Genomic DNA, 21476 nt, shown 5'->3' with positions numbered 1-21476 from the left:
TCCCTTCAGGCCAAACCCGATCTCCCTCCTTTCCTTCCAATTGGACTCTCTTCTACCGAAAATGGTGCAGGTAGATCCTCCCTCTCCTCTCTCCTCTCTTCTTCTTCTTCTTCATCTTCATCGATCCGCGTAGCTAGTTAGACTTTTCATTTGATTCTGCAACTAGGCCTGTAGCTGCAGTTCTTATATGCGAATTTCTTCTTCTTACTTGGCGCAGAAGTGTGAGATTGCAGCTAACATCGACTGCTGTGGCGGCTGCCGTGACAAGGTAAAACGGATCTTGACGAGTATTAAAGGTAATCAAATATGGCAGCCTCTTAAACTGATTTTGCGTTGAAATGAACTAAAGGATTGATATACAAAACTAAACCTGTCATCACACAGAGAGAGAAAGCAAGAGCTTCGAATTTACTGACTAGAAAAACTCGTACTGCAGGAGTTGAATCTGTGGATTTGTACCTTGAAGAAAGCAAGGTGGTGGTGACGGGAAAGGTAGATCCTAGCATCCTCCTCCGTGAAGTTCAGAAGGTGAGAAAGAAAGCCCGACTGCTGGCATTAATGGACGCGCCCGCCAAGAACTTGGCGGCCACCGATGATGAATACGGCGGCGACAGCAATAACAGTAAGGCGAAGAAATCAGGAAATGAAGTGATTCCCGTGAAAGAAGAAGCATCTGATAAAGCCATTACAGTAGATAAATCCACAGGACCATCAAAGGGCGGAGCCGATATCGCATCGGAGAGGAACACATATGGTGCGAATCTCTCCGCATATGGGTTTGCTGCAGGCATCTACTACAGCAACGATAAGACTTACAAGAAGTAGTAGCTGAGAAGGGACGGGACTCTTTCTCTGTCTATCGCTCACATGGTCTCCCTAGGTTCATGCATTCATGTGGTTTGAAGAGAAGCTGATTCAATCTGCAGTTTTTATCGTCAGTGGTGTTCGATGTTCGGGGAACCAGTGTTGCTATTGTCCCCTTGGTGTTCATATGTCATGAATCATCTCGCAGCTTGGATTGTAAGCAAGTTGATTTGGGCAAGATCAGGCGACTTTTTCCAAAGTAGCGTATTGATGCAAATAAAAGAAACTGTTTAATATCTAGTTTCATCCAAAGACAGTCATTAGAAAGGTAGAAATAACTGAAGTAAAAGTTCATTTTTTGATAGTTGAGGAGTGTCCTCAGGCAAATTTAAACCTTTTCAATTGCTTTACATGAATGAAAAATCTGGTTTAATTAAGATCAGATAGAGATAGCGAAAAAAGTAACCTCAAGGCCAAGGGTGTATACTTACTAATTCACACAAAACATTATGGACTAACCTCTTAAGAATGCAAAGTTTTGAAAACAAGTTGAATACTGTTTGTGTTTTTGAGTGAATAAGAGGTTGATAATTTACGGCCCAAAAAAATGCCCAAAACTCATTATGAGTAGTACCCATGGAAATCAAACAGATAATATATCTTTTATATTCTCATTATGAGTAGTACCCATGGAAATGGAACAATGACTTACTTGCCCAACTTGTTATATTACGCCCCTTTGGACCATACTTTTTTATGTTTGGACCATACTTTTTTATGTTTAGTAGAAAAATCATGAAATGCTTTTTCTTTATTAGAGAAGGAAGAGATTATACTTTTCCTGAAATGGGGACTTTGCTCCCTTTTGCTCCATCCATCTTAAGAAAACTAAAACTGACCAACCTTATAAATTTTTACGCCGTCCGGCTGAACCGGATATTGGGACATGAGTGGGACGCCTGAACTTCAATTTTCCTTCATATCACAGTTGATTTTTTTTTTTGGTATAGTATAAAATAATTAGGGCCCTAAATGTATCGAATCTTGCTTCATCTATCCGATTAAGAGTCCTTAATCCGATTTAGGAAACGTGACTGCCATGACTTGAAACAAGATGCTGGTTCCCTATCTCCTCTCAGTTTAGGTGGATTAATTTCCTGATTGTTAAAATATATTCTGGACCAATATGAATTTCAACGTCTTACGTACGGTTCAACTCGATGGGTTCAATGCCATAGACCAACATGGTCTACACCTAATTAACGTATCTAGGTTTATACGGTCAGTAAAACAGAGATACCAAAGCTAATTATGTTGCTTAATGACAACCAAATTAATGGACGGTCAAGGGATCAGGCTGGGCAGGGCTGGTCCAAGGCTTGACAAAGTTAGATTCAGGTGGGCCTAAAATTCTTGTTGACAGCCCAATCCGAGCCCAAGCCGAGTCTGCTTACTTACTGGGTAGGTTCAACCATCAACTTCATGCCCATTAAATGCCCGGCTTGATATTCTCCCTTATTCAAAAATCATAGGGATTTCCTTTCCTAATATATTAGGACCTCTGGGTGATCCATTGTGAGTTTTTGTTTTCTTAAAGAGAGGAACTTCCTACCCATCGAAGAGAGATGATGGTTGAGGAATTCGACCGGCCAAAAGAATCTTGCCACCGAGGAAGTTAAGAGAGATCAGAGCCAAATAAATACTAAAGAATTCATTTTAAATAACAAAGATAAGACTCTAGAATCGACCACCAAATCAATCGATTTGACACTAATTCACTTTAAGTAAGCTGAGATTTCGGTAACAATGTTTTTCTTTTAAAATTTCCTGCCAGTGAAGTGAGCCAAGAAAATTATTAATCTAGAGATAGGCCTTAACAGTTTAGGTAATGAATGTATTTTCATCAACATGGGTGTTTCAAAGCCGGGCAGCAACACTACTATATCTCAGCAATTAAATTATTTTTCATGTCACCTAAGTTTCTTCCATGGCTTAATCTCTCAGTCCGCTAAAGCCGTGGTCATGATTTAAGATGGCGTTTTTTTTTATTAGAAAATGATCTATATTCCGTGTGAGTCCCACGTTATACCGCGTTTAATAGAATGCTCAGTTTTTCTCTAGAGAGGAAACAAGCGTCATTTTTCAGTGAAATGCCATGGAAATTCATCTTCTCGTTTAAATTAAAGTAAAGAAAAGGATCCCTGTACCGTTCTATTCAGGCTGAACCTGATCTCTATCTTCTCCTTCAAAAATTCGACGTTCCTTGGAGCGATAATAATAACTGACAACCTCCACCAAGTCACCCCCTCATCGGACGATCTTCTCTGGTACTACATCGACTTCTGAAAAAATGGTACACATCCTCTCCTTTCCTCTCTTCTTCTTCTTCATCTCCAGGACGCGAGCATTCTCTGTTGGTTTTTCTAATAGCTAGCTACGCCTGTGCTGAAATTCTCATATATATATATCGTCGTCTTCTTTTAACTTGCCGCAGAAGTGGGTGATTGAAGCCAACATCGACTGCTGCGACGGCTGCCGGGAAAGAGTGGAAAAGTACCTGAAACGCGTTCAAGGTAACAAAATTTGGCACCCACTTAAAACTGTTCTTTCCATCGGAAATCGACGGGCAGATTGATACATATAGATGCAAAACCTGTCGTAGAGAGAGTGAAAGAGTGGGATATTGTGCTTCGTGCACGTATAAAGCTACCACCAATATAATTAAAGCAGGAATTGTTTGAGGAATGATCCTGATTCAACTCTCATTTTCGAATTGGTAAACTTGTACTGCAGGAGTTGAATCTGTGGATTTGTACCCTGAAGAAAGCAAGGTGGTGGTGACTGGAGACGTTGATCCCACCATCGTCCTCGCTGCCGTCAAGAAAGTGAAAAAGGAAGCCCGAATGCTGACAAAGGACGCGTCTGCGAAGAACTTGTCAGCCCTGGTTGATGCATATGACAACAGAAAGAAAAAGATCATACCAGTAGATGCAGTAATTCCCATGAAAGAAGCAGCATCTAAGAAAGCCATAGTAATATATAAACCCCCAAAGCCATCGGATGGCAAGGACAAGGTTGCCTCGGAGACGAAGACCTATGGTTTAAATCTCTACGCATATGGGTTTGGTGCAGGCGTCTACTACAAATGCAACAAGACTTACAAAAAGTAGTAGCTCTCTCACGCTCACATGGTTTCAAGGGAAGATTGTGTAGTTTTTTTGTGGGGAGAACAGATGTTACTACTGGTGTTCAGGTGTATATGTCATGTCATCTAAGTTTATGATGGCGAGGTTATGAGTCAGTAAACATTCATCTTTATGACGTCAATAAAGGGAAAGGTTTACACGTTTCATGAAAAACATCAGTAAAGGTGGGGCTCTAGACCAGACATGCTTTATCTTGTTTTCCGGTATTAATGGGAACAAACAAAAGGTGAAATATATTCTTTTCATCCACACTGAAGCAAAAGTTCATTCTTAATACACTCAGGCTGCTGTTAAGAGTTTATTTCGGCAATTTAAAGTGTTGTATTCCCATTGTTTACAAATGCCTTCTATGCGTCGCCTGTTCAATCAATTATGTTATGATTCTCAGGGCTATGTTTGTTTATATTTAAAAGAAATGCCATTAAATGTTTTTTCTGATTACAGATTCTTGAAATGGGGAGTTTGCTTCATTCTATTTTATCCATCTTAAAAAACAGCTAAATCAATTGTGAATCATTAAAAAAATTGAAGAATTTCATTTTGGCAAAAAAAAATTGAAATACACTGCTTATAATTTTGGTTCGCATGTATGATGCGCAACGATCTGTTATCCTTTCACACTATCTTCTTCATTTACTCTAAGGCAACAACTCAGTTGGTCTTGGAATGGGGCGCGCTGAACCAAACTCCTGGCTTCAAATAGCGCAACCTATTCAATGTGCCTCCAGCCTCACCTAGACCGACCAGCTTGCTGTTGCACCACCTTATGCACCCTCATGTAGGTTACAAATGTGCGTTGCTAGGGCTGGGCATCGAGCCGGCCTAGCCGAATCCAAATTAAGTTGGCTTTGATTCATCTTGCCGCTTGCACCCGTCACTTGGGTGAAACTTTGATTTGAATAGAAGATCACCAAATATAAATATTTGAGATATAAGATATTTATAACTAAAACTATAATAAATATAGTTGTATATATTATTAGGCTGAATCAAGCTGGGCCAAGATTTAGGCCCTGCGCATGCGAGGGCAGGTACTTAGGAAGCTTCTGGAGTACCCGGCTTCATGCCCAGCGGTATCGTGATAAACCCTAAGAAATAGCGGGAGGAAGAGGATGGAGAACTTTACAATATTTGTATGTGAATTTTTTAATCTAAATTTAAAAGTAAGTCAAACATATTTCAATTTCCTGGAAGTCGAATGGGGGCCCAACCAGTAACCACCCCATTGATCATTTTCGCTTGGCTTCTGTAAGAGACTCTGCAATCACATTAACAAGAAAAACAGTTAGAACTTAGTTAGAACTTCTTTTTAAAAGAATTAGCAGCTCTTTTCAAAGGACGCTCTGAAAGTTTAAAAGGCACCACGCTTCTGGAAATTAGGCTTTAACCAGCTGGGGATCATATCTAGATGTCTGAAAAAGTTTAATTTGGTTTGCATAAACGATTCAGAAGTGCATGTGATCAGAGTCAAGTTTTTGTATATTGTTAAGATTTTTCGGTAGAAGAAGTTAAGGGCCTTCTGCTCCAGAAACTGCACTCCCACCTTCATCAGGTGGCTATACAACAGCCAAAAGCAAAGTACCGACTAAGCAATCCCGGCGAAGTTTTCATCGAAATTTCTGAAAAGTAAGGAAAAAAGGGGCCACCATGTTCTTCGTAAAGAGAAAGACGTGCAGAAACCGAAACCAAATCACGAAACAACCTTGATTCTTCCTTCTGCGTGTGTGTGGGAGTGAGAGCGGAAATTCCTTGCAAATCCTCTGAAGGTTCATGTGCATTTAGCGGAATGCAGAGTGGGACGGAGAAATTTTCAACTGCCGGCTAAGTTTTTAAATCTAACCTTCATGACACAACTAACCTATACCAATTTCTGGATATCACCATGCTTTTGTTAAGATGGGGGCCTGACCATTAAACGTATCATTATCCCGGTGAGTTTGAGGATCGGTCATACTCTCCGGCAAGAAACTGAAGGATATGGTGATCGGGTCACCTTGTATTCATGTAGCTCTGGTCCTCTCCTTTCATTTGCCTTCAGGGGACCAGAGCTACATGAATACAAGGTGACCCGATCACCACATCCTTCAATTTGCACGTAGGACCCCACTATAGAAACGTAGCCAGCCACTAGTCCAGCTAACGATGGACGACATAACACACCCCAAATTCAAGTTATGCCACTCACAGTACTGCACACCGGTTTCTTAAAATTTCATTATTTTAAAATGGGCATCTTTAGACTACATTTATCATTATATATATATATATATATATATATATATATATATATATATATATATATATATATATATATATATATATATATATATATATATATATATATATATAATAACAGATATGAAAATTTTTAAACGAGTGTTCTTCCAACCAATTTTTTTTATTCTGTCACTGACCAGTAACCTCATCATTATCACTTTACTCGAGATAAACCTCATCATTATCACTTTACTCTAGATAAAACTCTGCAGTCTTATGAAAAAGAATGTATCACAATAATATGAGCAGCTTCTTTCGAAGAACAATCTTCAAGTTAAAAGAGCACCACGTTTTACAACGGAGAAAAACTTTAACCTGTTGGGGATCTTATTTAGATGGGATGATTCCATTGATCAAGTTTTTCATGTAGAAATTGAGGCATTGTGCTCCAAGCACTACAAGAAATTTGCCATCCATCAACATTGAAAACATGTAACTGAAGGTATTCACCCTCAACGTTATCATGTGCACTACTGTACGTTCTATGGTTGATTCCTTTGACAGTAAGGATCAGTGAAAGCTGGGATTCAAGCCATCACCATGATATCAAAGTTCTCTATTTTCAACCTATACAAGCAAGAAACACCATATAATATACTATATAACTTCTTGAAAGATAATATCATGCTAACGACATCAAATTAAGATGGTTACTATCATAGGGCGTTCACAATACCAATACCTAGTTTTCGCTGGCCTGCTCTGCATTAGCTTATGCAACTTGTTAAGACACAAAATTCATTTCCGCATTCCACAAACAGCAAATTTTCAATGCATCTTTTCTATTTCAAGATGCATTTGTGAATTATGAAAGTGATCTCCATACTAAGCTACCAAGCCTTGCGTGACATCTTAGTTTAAGATTGTCTAGAGACAATACAATTGAGTCTAGAACCTGAAACCCAGGTTTTTCTTGTTTACAAAGAGCTTAACCAGTCTTAGACCTGTTCATAAAAACACAAGGTTTGTCTTAGACCAAAATAATTGACCTGAAATTCTAAGATGACAATAAAAGAAAAGACCAACTGAAAGTCGTTTTATATGCTAGCTTTCGATGGAGAATAAAGCATATTTTTATCATATTAAACTTTCAAGCACATCTCTCATAGAAGTTGATGAGTGAAGAATGAAAAAAGTAAAATAAATCAATACAAGCACCAGCTGGATACCTTCATGGTTTTGATACAAAAACCGAAAACCACAAAGACTTGAATATGAGCAGAAATATCTAGCAAAATAGTAAATCAAGCCACATTGACTCGGCAAAATAGTAAAACAGTAAATCAAGACCCAAAAACAAGCAATGTGCAAAGCACATACACCACATGCATAGTTATTGCCTTAACCATTCATATGTTTTATGTTCTTGCTTTTGAAAAGCATTTTCCTGTTGTGGCCGTAATGCAAGATGGGCAAACGAGAGGCTTACTTGAGCCTTTGGCATCAACCAACCTTTCCACCTTGCTCTTTCAAAATAACATCAAAACAGAAGGCACCAAATGAACAAAAACAAGCAAATTGTAGCCATCCTACAGAAGAAACAAATAGATCTTCTTTTGGGCATTTGAACTGAGAAGCAGGCTTTGGAGTTGGACCGTTTCTTATGGTAGGCTTAGATCGAATGACAGTATACAAGAAAAGATATACAAGGTAGATAATGGTACAACAGTCAAGCATAGCACCGACCAAGCAACTATGTGAAGTTTTCACCGAAATTTCTGAAAATTTTTGGGCTCGGGTTTGGCTCGGTTATAATTAAAAAATGTTTTTTAATTATAAAATAAAAAATAATAAAATATATTTTATTAATAATAAAAAATTTAAATATTAACAAACCGGGTCAGGTCGGCCAGCCCATCGGGCCCCTGCCGATGGCCCAGCCCGGCGCCCACCTCTACTTCTGGCTCGACCCAGCTTGATTTTTATAAAATTTTTATAAAAGATCATATATTATAAAAATTTAATATATAAACATGATATTTATAACAAAAAAATATATACATACAATAAGTATAATGGCCGAGTCAAACTGGGCGCGAAAGTTTATTAGGCCAGCCTGTGGCTAGAAAAAAAAAAAAATAAATATAATTATATATAATATTAGGCCGACTCTGTTACTAGGAAACTTCTTGAGTACCCGGACGCGGCAGGCTCTGGTTTTATAGCTTTTAACTCCCAAAAATGGAATAGGCGGGAGGAAGAGGGATGGATGACTTTTCAATATGTGGATGCTAATTTTTTTATCTTTCTTTTAGAAATGAGTCAAACATATTCCAATTTCGTGGAAGCCGAACTGGGGCCTAACCAGTAACCAGCCCATTTATCATTTTTTCTTGGCCCCTGTTAAAGACTCTGCAGTCGGATTAACAAGAAAAACAGTTAAAACCTTCTTTTTATAAGAATTAGCAGCTCTTTTCAAAGGACGATCTGAAAGTTTAAAAGGCACCAAGCTTTTCGAAAATTAGGCTTTAACCAGCAGGGGATCATATCTAGATTGAATCTATAAATGTTCATTTTGGTTTTCGTAATCGATTCCGAATTGCATGCGATTAGACTCAAGTTTTTGAATACTGTTAATTTTTTTTTCCTATAAAGGAAATTGATTTAAGGAAAAGCGGGGTCGCCGTGTTCTTAGTCGAAGTGCAGAAACGACATTAAGATACAGTGTGGATTCTTCCTTCTGTGGGTGTGAGTGTGTGGGAGTGAGAGTGAGAGCAACCCTCCAAGAAATACGCGACTTTCTTCGAAATTCTCTAAGAAATACACGTCGTTCTTTCCAAAATCTCTGAAGATTTCATGAGTCCTCTCTCCGGAGGATCATACAAACTAAGTAAAGTTAGCGCCAATTTCAGTGAAATCCCATGGAAATTCATGTTCTCCTTTAAAAGCAAATTGTTCCCTGCTGTAACAGGACAACACTAAATCCCTCTCTATTGTCCTTCAACAAGTCGACATTCCTTGGGCGAAGATAGTCGGGGAGAAATTCCCACCGTTTCAGGCATCGATCTGTCATACCTCGTTCTGCGTCTTCTTATTGAAAAATGGTGTGCTTCCGCCCCTCCTCCCCTGTTCTTCTCCTTCATCTCCGGGTAGCTAGTTTCCTCTGTTGGTTCTTCTACTATGCCTGTATACTGCAATTCACATGTACCATTTTCTTCTTCTAACTTGTCATAGAAGTGCGAGATTGAAGCTAACATCGGCTGCTGTGGCCAATGCCCGAAAGACGTGGAAAAGTACTTGAAGGACGTTGATGATAATAAAAGATAGCACCCATCTTGTTTCTTGCATTGAAATGGACGGCCGGGCAGATTCGTATACTATACTAATTAAGCATGTCATCGGATTGAGGAATGACGTTGCGTTCAAATTGATAAACTTGTATATTGCAGGTGTTGAATCCTTGGATTTGTACCCAGAAATGAGGAAGGTGGTGGTGACGGGAAACGTAGATCCCGGCGTCCTCCTCCGTCAAGTTCAGAAAGTGAAAAAGAAAGCCCGAATCCTGACGAGGGACGGGTCATTCCCTGCGAAGAACTTGTCCGCCGGGGGTGATGAACACGATCGCGACAACAAAGAAGATAATAAGAAGAAAAAGAAGCAATCAGGACATGCAGTAGTTCCACTGAAAGAAGAAGAACCGGAGAAAGCAATCACAGTATATAAACCCCCAAAACGATCGGATGGCAGGGGCGAGGTCGCCGCGGAGTCGAAGAAGTATGGCCTGAATCTTTGGGCAGCTGGGCTTGGTGGTGTTGGCTTCTTCTACCGCTGGAGAAAGATCTACAGAAACAAGTAGCTGAACTGTGAAGGGTAGCGCCTCCCTCTCCAGGTTTATGCATTCTTGGTTAGATATTGAAGGCGGCGATGTGTTTCTTGTGGTGTTAATAATTAAGGGAGTCATGCAGTTCTTCTGGTTGGTGCTGTTCAGTTTTTGTTGAAGTATCGAAGGGTTCCTTGTTATCGTCCTCTGTAAAGGCTTATTATAAATTTTCCGTTTTGCTGCCCTAATTCTCATGTTTGAAGGTGGCAGCTATCTCTTGTATTCTTGATTCTGAGTTTTTCTAGAGAAGGTTGATTGTCTAGTTATGTCCAAGGACAGCCACTAAAAACAAGTGAAGTAAAAGTTCACTTTTATCTGATAAGAGTCTGGTGCAGGATCTTGAGAGTCTCATATCTTTTACCTAATTATCATTTGATTTAATAATGCATGGGTTAAGTTAGAACAACTTAAGAAATACTCCTTCTCAACTTTACGTTAAAGAAAATACTGGCTTAAGATCAGATAGAGAATAGGGGAAGAGTGAGCTAATGCCAAGGATGTTCCATTAGATCAGATTTGAGGTAGGTCTAAACTTATAATGCGTGGATGGATGTCCTAATGCATGTTTTCAAATGAAAAATTTAAACGAAAGACATTTAACTGATAAGAATGTCGTAAGCTTCCTTTGTTTAACTTCTTTTTAACTAAAAACTGGATCATTTGTACAGCACGTACTCTTATGCCATGGGCCATGAGTGGGCTAATCTATAGATAGGCTATAATACTTTATTGAGTATATTTGCAACATGGATGTTTCAAAGAGGGTACCTTAAACTGCTCTTATATTACTGTAATTAAATCACTTTCCTTGTCCCCTAAGTTTCTTCCATGGTTGTAGCTTAACTCCCAAGCAATAGTGGGACAAAGAGGGAAAGAGAGGTTTCAACGAAATGTAGGCTAAGTTTTTTTAATCTAATTTTCAAACATAGGTCTATCGTATTCCTTTGTCGAATAGAGGCCATGCTTTTGCAGGGAAGCTGCAAGCAGAGGCCTAACCGGCAGCCCTGTCGTCATCCCTTTGGCTTAAAAAGACTCTGCGAACGACTTCAGCCTTTTTTCATATAGCGAAATCACTGTCTTTTTCAGAAGAATATATTGTAACTGCTGAGGATATGAGAGACTTGGGGTGACTTAAATGTGAAGGATGCGCGATTAGATCATATTTGAACAGTAACCTTCTTAAGAAAGCAAAATTTTCAAACAATGAAAGCTTTTTTGCCTAGTATAAACAACAATGATTTTTTTTTTTTTACTTGGATGTGAGAAAGGAGAAGAGATCACACTCCTCCTCATGAAATGGTGAATTTGGTTTCTTTTGTTTCTCGCAATCCTTAATTTTAGTATTTTTTTTTCATTTGATCCATTTATATCTTCAACATTTGATCACCTTTTGGCCAAACAAGATCAATTAGTCAGAGTGCTTTAGAACAACCAAGATAACTTGTGGATTTTCTACGACCTAAAAGACCGAGATGTCAAAACCATGGAAAAGATATTTGCATGTAGGGGTGGGACGATGTTCTGAAACTTGGGCCCAGCTCGGGCTTGGGCCCAGCTCGGGCTCGGGCCCAATATCAGAAACCCGGCCTGGGGCTCAGCTCGGCCCAGCCCCAACTCAGTTATAATAATTTTTTTAATATAAAATAATTTTTAATGTAAAATATATTTTTAATAAAAAATATATATTATTAATAAAAAATATTTTTTTAAGTTATCGAACTGGATCAAACCCTGATCGGACTGATCCGAGCCCGCCCATCGAGCACAGGCCGGGTTTTTCGAGCCCAAACCCGGGCCGGTAGTGCCCACCCTTATTAGCATATATTTGCAGATGTACCAACCAACGATCCATTCCTCACTAAGTTAATTAAATCTCTAATTTGATAAACCAAAACAGTAATATCAGAATCAGTCCAATTAATACATCTGAATCGGCATATTCGTCTAGAATCCACGGCAAAATGATTGGGCCAACTCAGTGGTGGTGCTTGCACGGTAAACATATCTTAGAATTTTTTTGTTGTAATTAATTTTTACATATTTTACCATTTACTTTCCAATTTACAACTGCAAATAGCCAGCCTCGCCCACGATTGGGTTCTTGACCTTTATTTTAATAACATTGAACCGAAGACCTAAAATTTCAAGGTCAAGAAAGTTTGTGATTAAGTTGCTTCTCCTGCACGCATCTCTTCTCCAATCCGTTTCTTGAGGTACACGGAAAAGGTGAAACGTCGCCCTCATTCTCCTGTTCCGATGGCCGTGTGATCTTGTGATCAGTCTTTTCAATTGCACCCAATTATCTTAAGCTAATTCCCGAGCCTTCATTTCAAATTTGAACTTGCTTAAAAAGAAAAACCAAGAAACAGAACAGCCAGGGTTTTTCGCTCATTGGGTTGAATCCATCATGGATCATCACTCCATGGGCCGCCTTAGCTTCACTTCAATTTTTTTTTAATTATATATAAATTTTAAAAAATTAAAAAAAAAAATCTAACTCCACTCCTAACCGGGTCCAGGACATTCGGGGTGGCTTCATCCGAACACAACTCCGAATCGACTGTCATGACTTGCAATGACAAGATGCTGCTTCTTCAACTGACCGTTGGGTGGGCTGCCTGGTTAAATATGGACAACTCAAATATAAGAACAAGCAAGAGTGATAGCCACGCGCCGGGGCAATATAAAGGACTACCTAATCTATTTTTATATGGTCACTTAAACCAAAGGTCAGGTTGCTTGGGAACGACGAAAATGGGTACACATAGTTATTTCAGTCAGATTTTTATGAATCTCGATCTTTATTTTATCCGAAGTTCATATATATATATATATATATATATATATAGATGGGCCACACATGGCCCCCCGTATATTTCTGCCACTGATAAATGGCATCCGCCAAAAGAAGAGACTGCCAAATTAAGAAGGAAAATGACACACAGAAAGGCCTTCCTTCACACTCACAGTTCACTACTGTTCGGGGAAAGACAGTCAAGACTTAGTCCTCCTTGATTCATAGTTGTGCTATTTTTAATTCCTGCAATTCCTTGCACATTCATCCTTGACTCTTCATTTCTATCCATCCTTGTGATCTTTAAAATATGTAAATACGTTTTTATTAGAAAAAAAATATTATATAGTGGTATCATGTATCTCTCTTTCAAGTATTTTTTAGTCTGCCACTGATGGTATCATACATGATAATTAACTTTGCAGTATTAAAATCCAATCCCAAATCTTTATGAAAATCATGGGCTTGTGCAACTCCATAAGTTAAGTTGACATGGTTCCATATTCCTTTCATTTCTTACTTGCAGCCTCATACTATTCATATAAAATTTCATGACATATATTCCCGCACAAAGGCACACAGATATCCTGCAAGAAAGGTTATTTGTCAAGAACAATATTGCAACTTGAAATTAACGTATCTTTTCAAAACATATATTCCGTGACCATCACGTTTGTATTTCGAGGAACATAGCGCCACATTATCAATCACATGCTTGTCATAATCATATATAATCATATAGGCCGTGTTTGATAGCCTGAGATTTGAGAGCCGAGGCTGGATTTCAAAAAAATAATAATAAATAAATATACCAAGTGTTACCATTGGCTAGTGGATCTTAATTAGCCTCTTAGCAACTTTTCATTTTAATCTTAAAAAAAAAATTGGAACAATGTCCTTTATAATAGAAGGACTCTTACAATCTTCAATACTTGGTTAAGCTCTGAAAATATAAGTATGGTGTTACAATCTATCTTTTATCAAAAATCCCTTACAATATTTAGTACCCAACTAAACTAAGTGTCACACCAACAATTGTTTTTTAAAAACATTTTTATGTACTCTGTCAAATACGGTTGTCTAGTGAAAATAAAATTTTGTTAGAAATTCATTTTGTTTAATTTTCGGATCTCAGAATCATGCATTTCCAATCTTTTAAATTTTTTTATTTTCATTTTTACTTGTACAAAAAACATTTTTTTTTTCAATGTGAATGAAGGATATTTTGATAATTAATCATTCAGGCACACAAAACCTCATGGGATCAGACATCCTTCTGATCGATCAGGCAGCTCACATATCCATGCAATTAACGGGAAACATGCGGTGGTTGAGGAAGCAATCAGGACATGCAGTAATTCCACTGAAAGAAGAAGAACCGGAGAAAGTAATCACAGTATATAAACCCCCAAAAGCATAGGATGGCGGGGGCGAGGTCACAGCGGAGTCGAAGAACTATGGCCTGAATCTTTGGGCAGCTGAGCTCGGTGGTGTTGGTTTCTTCTACCGCTGCGGAATGATCTACAGAAACAAGTAGCTGAGCTGTGAAGGGTAGGGTCTCCCTCTCCAGGTTTGTGCATCCTTGGTTAGATATTGATGGCAGTGAGTAATGCAGTTCTTCTGGTCGGTGCTCTTCAGTTTTTGTTAAAGTATGCAACTGTTCCCTGTTATCGCCCTCTGTAAAGGCATTATTATAATTTTACCGTTTTGCTGCCCTAATTCTCATGTTTGAAGGGGGCAGATATATCCTGTATTCTCGAATCTGAGTTGTGAAAACACTATGTGGTAATGGTAAGAGAAATTTGGTTTCCGAACCATATAAAAATCCTTGTATGTTTTCTTCTTCTTTATGTTATCTTCTTCTTCTTCTTTGTTTTCTCTTGATATCGTGAGAAAGAGAGAGAGCCTCGTTCCAACATACGTGTTATTAGGGGTGGGCGTCCGGCTGGCTCGCTGGGCCTTTGTAATTAAAAATAATAATTTTTAATTATAAAATAATTTTTTTAAATATAAAATATATTTAATAATAATAATAAATTATTTTTTTTAATAATATTTTTTGTTTAATATTAATGGCCCGGGTCGGGCCCCGTCGAGCGGACCGAGGCCGAGGCGGGGCCCAGGCCAGGTTTTTGGAGCCCAGACCAAGCCTGTACCGGGCCCCCGCCGCAGCCCAGCCTGGTGCCCACCTTTAAGTATTATACATCATGTGACCTCCGTTCATGCGACATTTTCAAAAAGCAAAGCATCTTGTTTCTGATTATTCTGTATTAATGCAAATACAGAGAAGGTTGATTGTCTAGTTATGTCAAGGACAGCCACTAGAGACAAGAGAAGTAAAAGTTCACTTTTGATAAGCGTCTGTTGCAGGGTCTTGAGAGTCTCATATCTTTTACCTAATTATCATTTGATTTAATAATGCATGGGTTAAGTTAGAACAACTTGAGATATACTCCTTCTCAACTTTAGGTTAAAGAAAATACTGGCATGAATGTCTTAATGCATGTTTGTATTAAGCTAATGCCAAGGATGTTCCATTAGATCAGATTTGAGGTGGGTCTAAACTTTTAATGTGTGCATGAATGTCTTAATGCATGTTTTCAAATGAAAAATTAAACGAAAAACATTTAACTTATAGAATGTCGTAAGGCATGTCGTAAGCTTCCTTTGTTTTAACTTTTTTTTTAAACTAAAAACTATACCATTTGTACAGTACGTACTCTTATGCCATCGGGCTGAATCAAAGCATGGGCGATCAGTGGGTTAATCTATAGATAGGCTATAATACTTTATGGAGTATATTTTCAACATGGATGTTTCAAAGAGGGTACCTTAAGCTACTCTTATATTACACTAATTAAATCAAGTTCCTTGTCCCCTAGGGGTGGGCATGGGGCCGGCCCGGCCTGATATCGAAAAGTTGGGCCTCTGGTATGGACCAGCCCGACCCAGGTTATATGAAAATATTTTTTAAAATATAAAATAAACTTTTTTGAATATAAAAAATATTTTTAATAATAAAATATACTATTAATAATAATAAAATATATTTTAAATGTAATCGGACTGGATCCAGCCCCGTCGGGCCGATCTGGGCCTGCTACCAGGCCCCTGCCGGTGGCCTGGCCTGGTGCCCACCCCTACCCCTTAGTTTCTTCCATGGTTCCTTCGTGGATATGTAGTCTGAAGCCATGGTTGTAACTTAACTCCCAAGCAATAGTGGGACAAAGAGAGAATGAGATATTTTCACGAAATGTAAACTGATTTTTTTAATCTTAATTTTAGAAAAGAGGTCCATTGTATTCCATTGTCGAATAGAGGTAATGCATTTGCAGGGAAGTAGCCAAATAGGGGCCGAACCAGCAGCCCTGTCGTCATCCCTTGGCTTAAAAAGACTCTGGGAACGACATCGGTCTTCTATTCATATAGCAAAATCACTGTCATTTTCAAAACAATATATTCTAACAGCTGAGGATCTGAGAGACTTGGGGTCACTTAAATGTGAAGGATGCGTGATTATAGCATATTCGAACAGCAACCTTCTTAAGAAAGTAAAGTTTTCAAACAATGAAAGCTTTTTTGCCTAGTATAAACAACAATTAAGAGTGGAAGCCATGCGCCGGGCCAATATAAGGGCCTAACTAACCTATTTTTATATGGTTACTTAAACCAATGGTAACTTGGTAATGTTGCTTGGGAACGACGAAACAGGGCCATATTCTGGTTCCACATAGTTATCTGAGTCAGATTTTTTTGAATCAAGATCTTTATATTATCCGACGTTCACCTTTTCTTTATATATATATATATATATATATATATATATATATATATATAAAATGTCCTCCCAGCATGCAATTATATGTTTTCTAGAGTTTTGCATGCTTGGTACTCATCGGGCGGAGCCCATTAAATGTTCGGCCTGAGCATTTGTTGCACTATCGAATGTAGGATACTTTGATTAAGGGCGACTCGAGCCACAAGCATAAATAATCACTAGCATAAGTTTGATGTGGTGGCTGTTCCATGTAATTTTTAAACCATCACAATAACATTTTTTCAATGTGACGTGTCATACATCAGCCCCCATGTATTTCGTCTTCCGTGGTTCGTAGTTGTGCTATTTTTAATTCATGCAGTTCCTTGCACATTCATCCTTGACTCTTCACTTCTATCCATCCTTGTGATCTTTAAAATATGTAAATACGTTTTTATTAGAAAAAAAAATATTATATAGTGGTATCATGTATCTCTCATTCAAGTATTTTTTTAGTCTGCCACTGATGGTATCATACATGATAATTAATTTTGCAGTATTAAAATCCAATCCCAAATCTTTATGAAAATTATGGGCTTGTGCAACTCCATAAGTTAAGTTGGCATAGTTTCATCAAAGAGATATGTTTGGGTGGATGGGAGGGAATCCCACCACCCAAATCAGAGGCTGCCCTGCCCGTGGAGTCCAGAGCTGCTTCGAGATTTGAGTGGTCTTACAATACACTCCTTAACTTGAATGCTATGCATATCACCATTCTAGGTAGCACAGAGAAGTAGCAACTGCAGGAGTCAAACTACTAAAACTACTAAGGTGTTAACATAACACCATTTAAGCAGACCAGCAGCTGTATTACGCTCTTAGAGGCAGCATGCTTAGTGATGTTATGAGCATTTTGCCCATGTATTTTCACATCATTAATTTCATCCTTTTCCTTTGTTGTTCTTCTCGAGAACCCTTTTAGTGGATTCACTCTTTAGAGATTAGGGGCTCTACAAAATAGAGCAGCTAAACGTCCTTTCACAAATAAATTAGTCAGCTATAGTGATGAAACCCATGAGCCTCCTCATCACAACTTAGAAAATTTATTATAATAATAGGAAGAATAAGTACTTCATACTCCGCTCTACCACTGGGTAGATATCCTCGCAATTTCTTGCAATGGAAGAACCCTTTGTACCCCAACCACCATGCCTTCCATTAAATGCATCGGTTGTCCCATGCTATTTCCTACATGCTTCCACCTGTATTTTCTACAATTCCTTTACACTAATTGCCTCTTATCATATATTTGTCTTTAATAATCCCACCACTGCATTTCTTACTTGCAGCCTCAAGCTATTCATACATAATTTCATGGCATATGTTCCCGTACAAAGGCACACACATATACTCCAAGAAAGGTTATTTCTCAAGAACAATATTGCAACTTGAAATTAACCTATCTTTTCAAAACAGATATTCCAAGATTATCATGCTGACATTATCAATCACATGTTTGTCATAATCATATAGGCCAGCCTCCGATTTGAGACCCAAGGCTGGATTTCAAAAAATAATAGCAAATAAATATGTCAATTGTAACCATCGGCTGGTGGATCCTAATTAGCCTCTTAGCAACTTCCAGTTTAATCTTAAAAAAGATAGGAACTTGTATAATCAATCATTTAACCTATGACCTTTCATTAAAAATCTCTTACAATCTTTAATACCATACTAAACTTGATTTTCAACAATGGTTTTTTTAAAAACATTTTTTTGGTCCTACGTTGTCTAGTGAAAACAAAATTGTTAGAAATTCATTTTTGTTGAATTTTCGGATCTCAAAATGATGGATTTCCAGTTCTTGAGAGAGAAGAAATCTATGGTTTTGGGATCTGGCCCCTTCCCATCCATCACACAGATCCGTGCAAGAAAAAATTCACGGGAAACATGTTGAGAGAGAACCAGCTGCTACCTCCTACGGAGAGAGAAGACGGCGACGATGGCCGTCGAGGGTTTCAGACCCTCAGCTGGCTGTCAAGGCCCCATAGATAGAAAGAGGGCCAGAGGGCTGTCGAGGGGTTCTCTGGCCGTCGAGGTACTGCCATTGTCAAAGAGAAAGAGAGAGAGAGAGAGGGGGAAGAATATTAAAACAAAATTGCCGGGGAAACCCTCGTTGCCCGTTGAGGGTTTCAGCCGGATGGTCGTCGGCCTTACCATCACCGTCGTCATTGCCGTTGTCACTGTTCATTAGAAAAAAGAGAAGGATCGACAACCATGAGGTCACGGCGGGGAGAGAGAAAATAAAAAAGCCATCAAACTCGGTTTTTAAGGAGATCTTAAATTTGCATCGGATCCTGTCAAACAAAACCACAGTGTTTCGTCACCTGCTTCGTTGGCGACACAGCCACGTAGTACCGACCAATATATCAACTAAACGCTACGTAAAATAATCTTGGCTGATGCATGCATTAGCCATCCGTTCCCTCAATTTTTCAGTACGATAAGGAGAAGCAGTACCACACTGCTTCTACCAGTTTTTTCTCACCAAACATAAACTAAACTACACTGCCTTTCTAGTTCGAATTCTTGGAGGCCAAGGGATCTCGTCAACCTCTTCAACAAAAATTTTATGTACTTATATATATGTATATATATCCATGAAAAGCTTGAGGTATCATTTGATGGACCCATTGAAAAAATGATTTTTCAGGGGTCTTGGCTTTATAAAAACGTTTTTTCAATGAATTTTTGAAAAACATGCTTTTCATGCTTGGGTGAAGATGAAAAGCCAAAAATTGGCTCTGGATGAATAACCTCAGTCCCTTGTAAAAAACAGCGTTTTCAGAAAATAATTTTTTTTTTCTTAAAACTTTGTTTGCATGCCACCCAAACAGTCTAAAGAAAGAAAGAGTTTCGGAGGCAAAAGAGAGTTTTGCCTCCAAAACTTTGCATGATCGCATCCAAACACACTCTTAATTTTTAATTTTGTTGTTGCGGAAGTTGTTGCGGAAGTGTGAGATAGAAGCTAGAAGAACGTTCCTATCGATTTCTCTTCAACAGACCACCACCTTCCGCTTCTTCTCCGTACTCGAGCACTCCTTTAGCTTATTAATACTCACTCAGAGATCCCAACTGCACCTCATAATTCTCTCCTGCTACTGCTCCCTTACATCATCATCTGCTCCAACCATGGTAATCCTCCTTCTTTCCCTTCTTTAATAGATTAGATTTCTGTATTGGTTTTCTTAATAAGCCGGTACTGCGATTCTCACGTCGGCCATCCGCTTTTGTTTTGTTGCAGAAGTGCGAGATTGAAGCTAACATCGGCTGTTGCAAGTCCTGCCAGCAAAAAGTGAGAAGAAACTTAGAACGTATCAGAGGTAATTAACAAAACCTAGCGCACTCTTACACAGAGTTTCTGCATTCCAGATTGATATAAGAAATGGAACTCGCCATGTCCAACTTCTGTGTGAGAGAGAGAGAGAGGGAGGGAGGGAGGGGGTCGATGCGGTCATGCACGTATCAAACTCCCGTCCCAATGAAATTGATAAATTGTTATTTGTTACTGCACTGCAGGAGTTGAATCCGTTGAGATGTACCCAGAAATAAACGTGGTGGTGGTGACGGGGAAGGTCGAGCCCACCACCCTGCTCCGTGCAGTTCAGGAAGTGAAAGACACAGCCCGAATATTGTCGAAGCCTGCGAACAACTCTGGGGTCGTCAATGACGAAGATGGTAGCATGCGCGATAAGCACAGTAGGAAGACGAAGAAGAAGGTAGCACCAGTGGCGGCCCCCGTCGACGAAGAACCGATATATAAGGAAGCCGCAATAAATTACTATCCCGAAATTCCATCTGCGGAAGAGAAGGACGGAATCGCGTCGGAGGCGATGACCTACGTTCTGAATCTCACCGCGTATGGGTTCGGTGGAGCGATCAGCTACCGCAAGGATGTGATTTACAAATGACACGCAGAGTTCAGGGGAATGGAAGATGGATCGGACGTACCACCTCAAACAGCTTCTCATGTGTGCTAGCCCAGTTTTAGCCTGTATTTTCATAAACCCAACCATATTAATATAATTTTTCGGTTAAAATTGTGTTTAATTGGTTTGTTTGAAGGCTTCATGTTGTTCAAAGCTCATATGATCATGTCATGCCAGAGGAAAATGAGAAATCCACTGATTGAATTGCTCAAGATAAAGATATTTTTTGGAATCTTGGCCTTGAAATCCGCTGTGCGCTGTTTGTACTTAAAAAAAAGAAGATTGATATGTAACGGGGCAACGAAAAGTAGGTGTAGATTGATGAAATCCATCAACAACTAACCCAACACTGTTTGACCAGATTTGATTTCAATTATTTAAATTGTAATATTTTCCTTTGCTAGATATGGTTGGCCCCAGGTTTCTCCATGTTGATAAATAAAAGTAACTAAGATGTCATCCACCCGTGACGGGACCCACTTGTATATGAATTTTATAACGAGTCGATGGCTCGTCGGCTTCTCCATGACCACCACGTGGCTGTGAAAATTAACTTTTTTAATGTATTTTGATCTTTCCGAAATGGTGACTAGTTTTTCTGTTTTTTTCAATTTCATACTTGTGTATTTTCTTGTTTCTCTTTTTTATTGAGTAAGTGTTTTCAGTCAGCTGGTTTTGAACGCCCAACAAAATGCGGATGCTTTTACTCAACCTTTTGTTTCTTTAAAAGTACATGGTCTGTTTTCAGCTCTTTCTCTGAACATTTTTTATCTATCATGAAAAGAAAAGCAAAGCCTGTTTGTTAGACAGTAAAATGAAATGCTCCTCT

General features: G+C 38.8%; 2 protein-coding genes across 2 annotated transcripts; both read left to right on the top strand.

The window, feature by feature from the left end:
* Positions 1 to 3031: 3031 nt before the first annotated feature.
* Positions 3032 to 3974, top strand: LOC116255894 (heavy metal-associated isoprenylated plant protein 6-like). Its single transcript, XM_031631981.2, has 3 exons — positions 3032 to 3157; positions 3299 to 3377; positions 3598 to 3974. The coding sequence occupies exons 1-3, from the start codon at positions 3155 to 3157 to the stop codon at positions 3972 to 3974; spliced, it is 459 nt and encodes a 152-aa protein (XP_031487841.1). The 5' UTR covers positions 3032 to 3154.
* Positions 3975 to 19811: 15837 nt separating this feature from the next.
* LOC116256787 (heavy metal-associated isoprenylated plant protein 42-like) lies at positions 19812 to 20726 on the top strand. The gene is made up of 3 exons (XM_031633272.1): positions 19812 to 19853; positions 19963 to 20041; positions 20238 to 20726. Exons 1-3 carry the CDS (start codon positions 19851 to 19853, stop codon positions 20627 to 20629), a joined length of 474 nt encoding a protein of 157 aa, XP_031489132.1. The 5' UTR covers positions 19812 to 19850; the 3' UTR covers positions 20630 to 20726.
* The last annotated feature ends 750 nt before the right edge of the window (positions 20727 to 21476 follow it).

This window comes from Nymphaea colorata, chromosome 6 (assembly GCF_008831285.2).
Source record: "Nymphaea colorata isolate Beijing-Zhang1983 chromosome 6, ASM883128v2, whole genome shotgun sequence".
Classification (NCBI taxonomy): domain Eukaryota; kingdom Viridiplantae; phylum Streptophyta; class Magnoliopsida; order Nymphaeales; family Nymphaeaceae; genus Nymphaea; species Nymphaea colorata.
The sequence above is the reverse complement of the archived record's forward strand: the minus strand, read 5'-3'. Positions and strand labels throughout refer to the sequence as shown.

What these genes read in the sequence shown, in the direction of transcription:
- LOC116255894 (XM_031631981.2), top strand. An exon ending in GTACCTGAAACGCGTTCAAG is followed by an intron (nt 3,378 to 3,597) that starts GTAACAAAATTT and finishes CTTGTACTGCAG; the next exon opens with GAGTTGAATCTGTGGATTTG.
- LOC116256787 (XM_031633272.1), top strand. An exon ending in AAACTTAGAACGTATCAGAG is followed by an intron (nt 20,042 to 20,237) that starts GTAATTAACAAA and finishes ACTGCACTGCAG; the next exon opens with GAGTTGAATCCGTTGAGATG.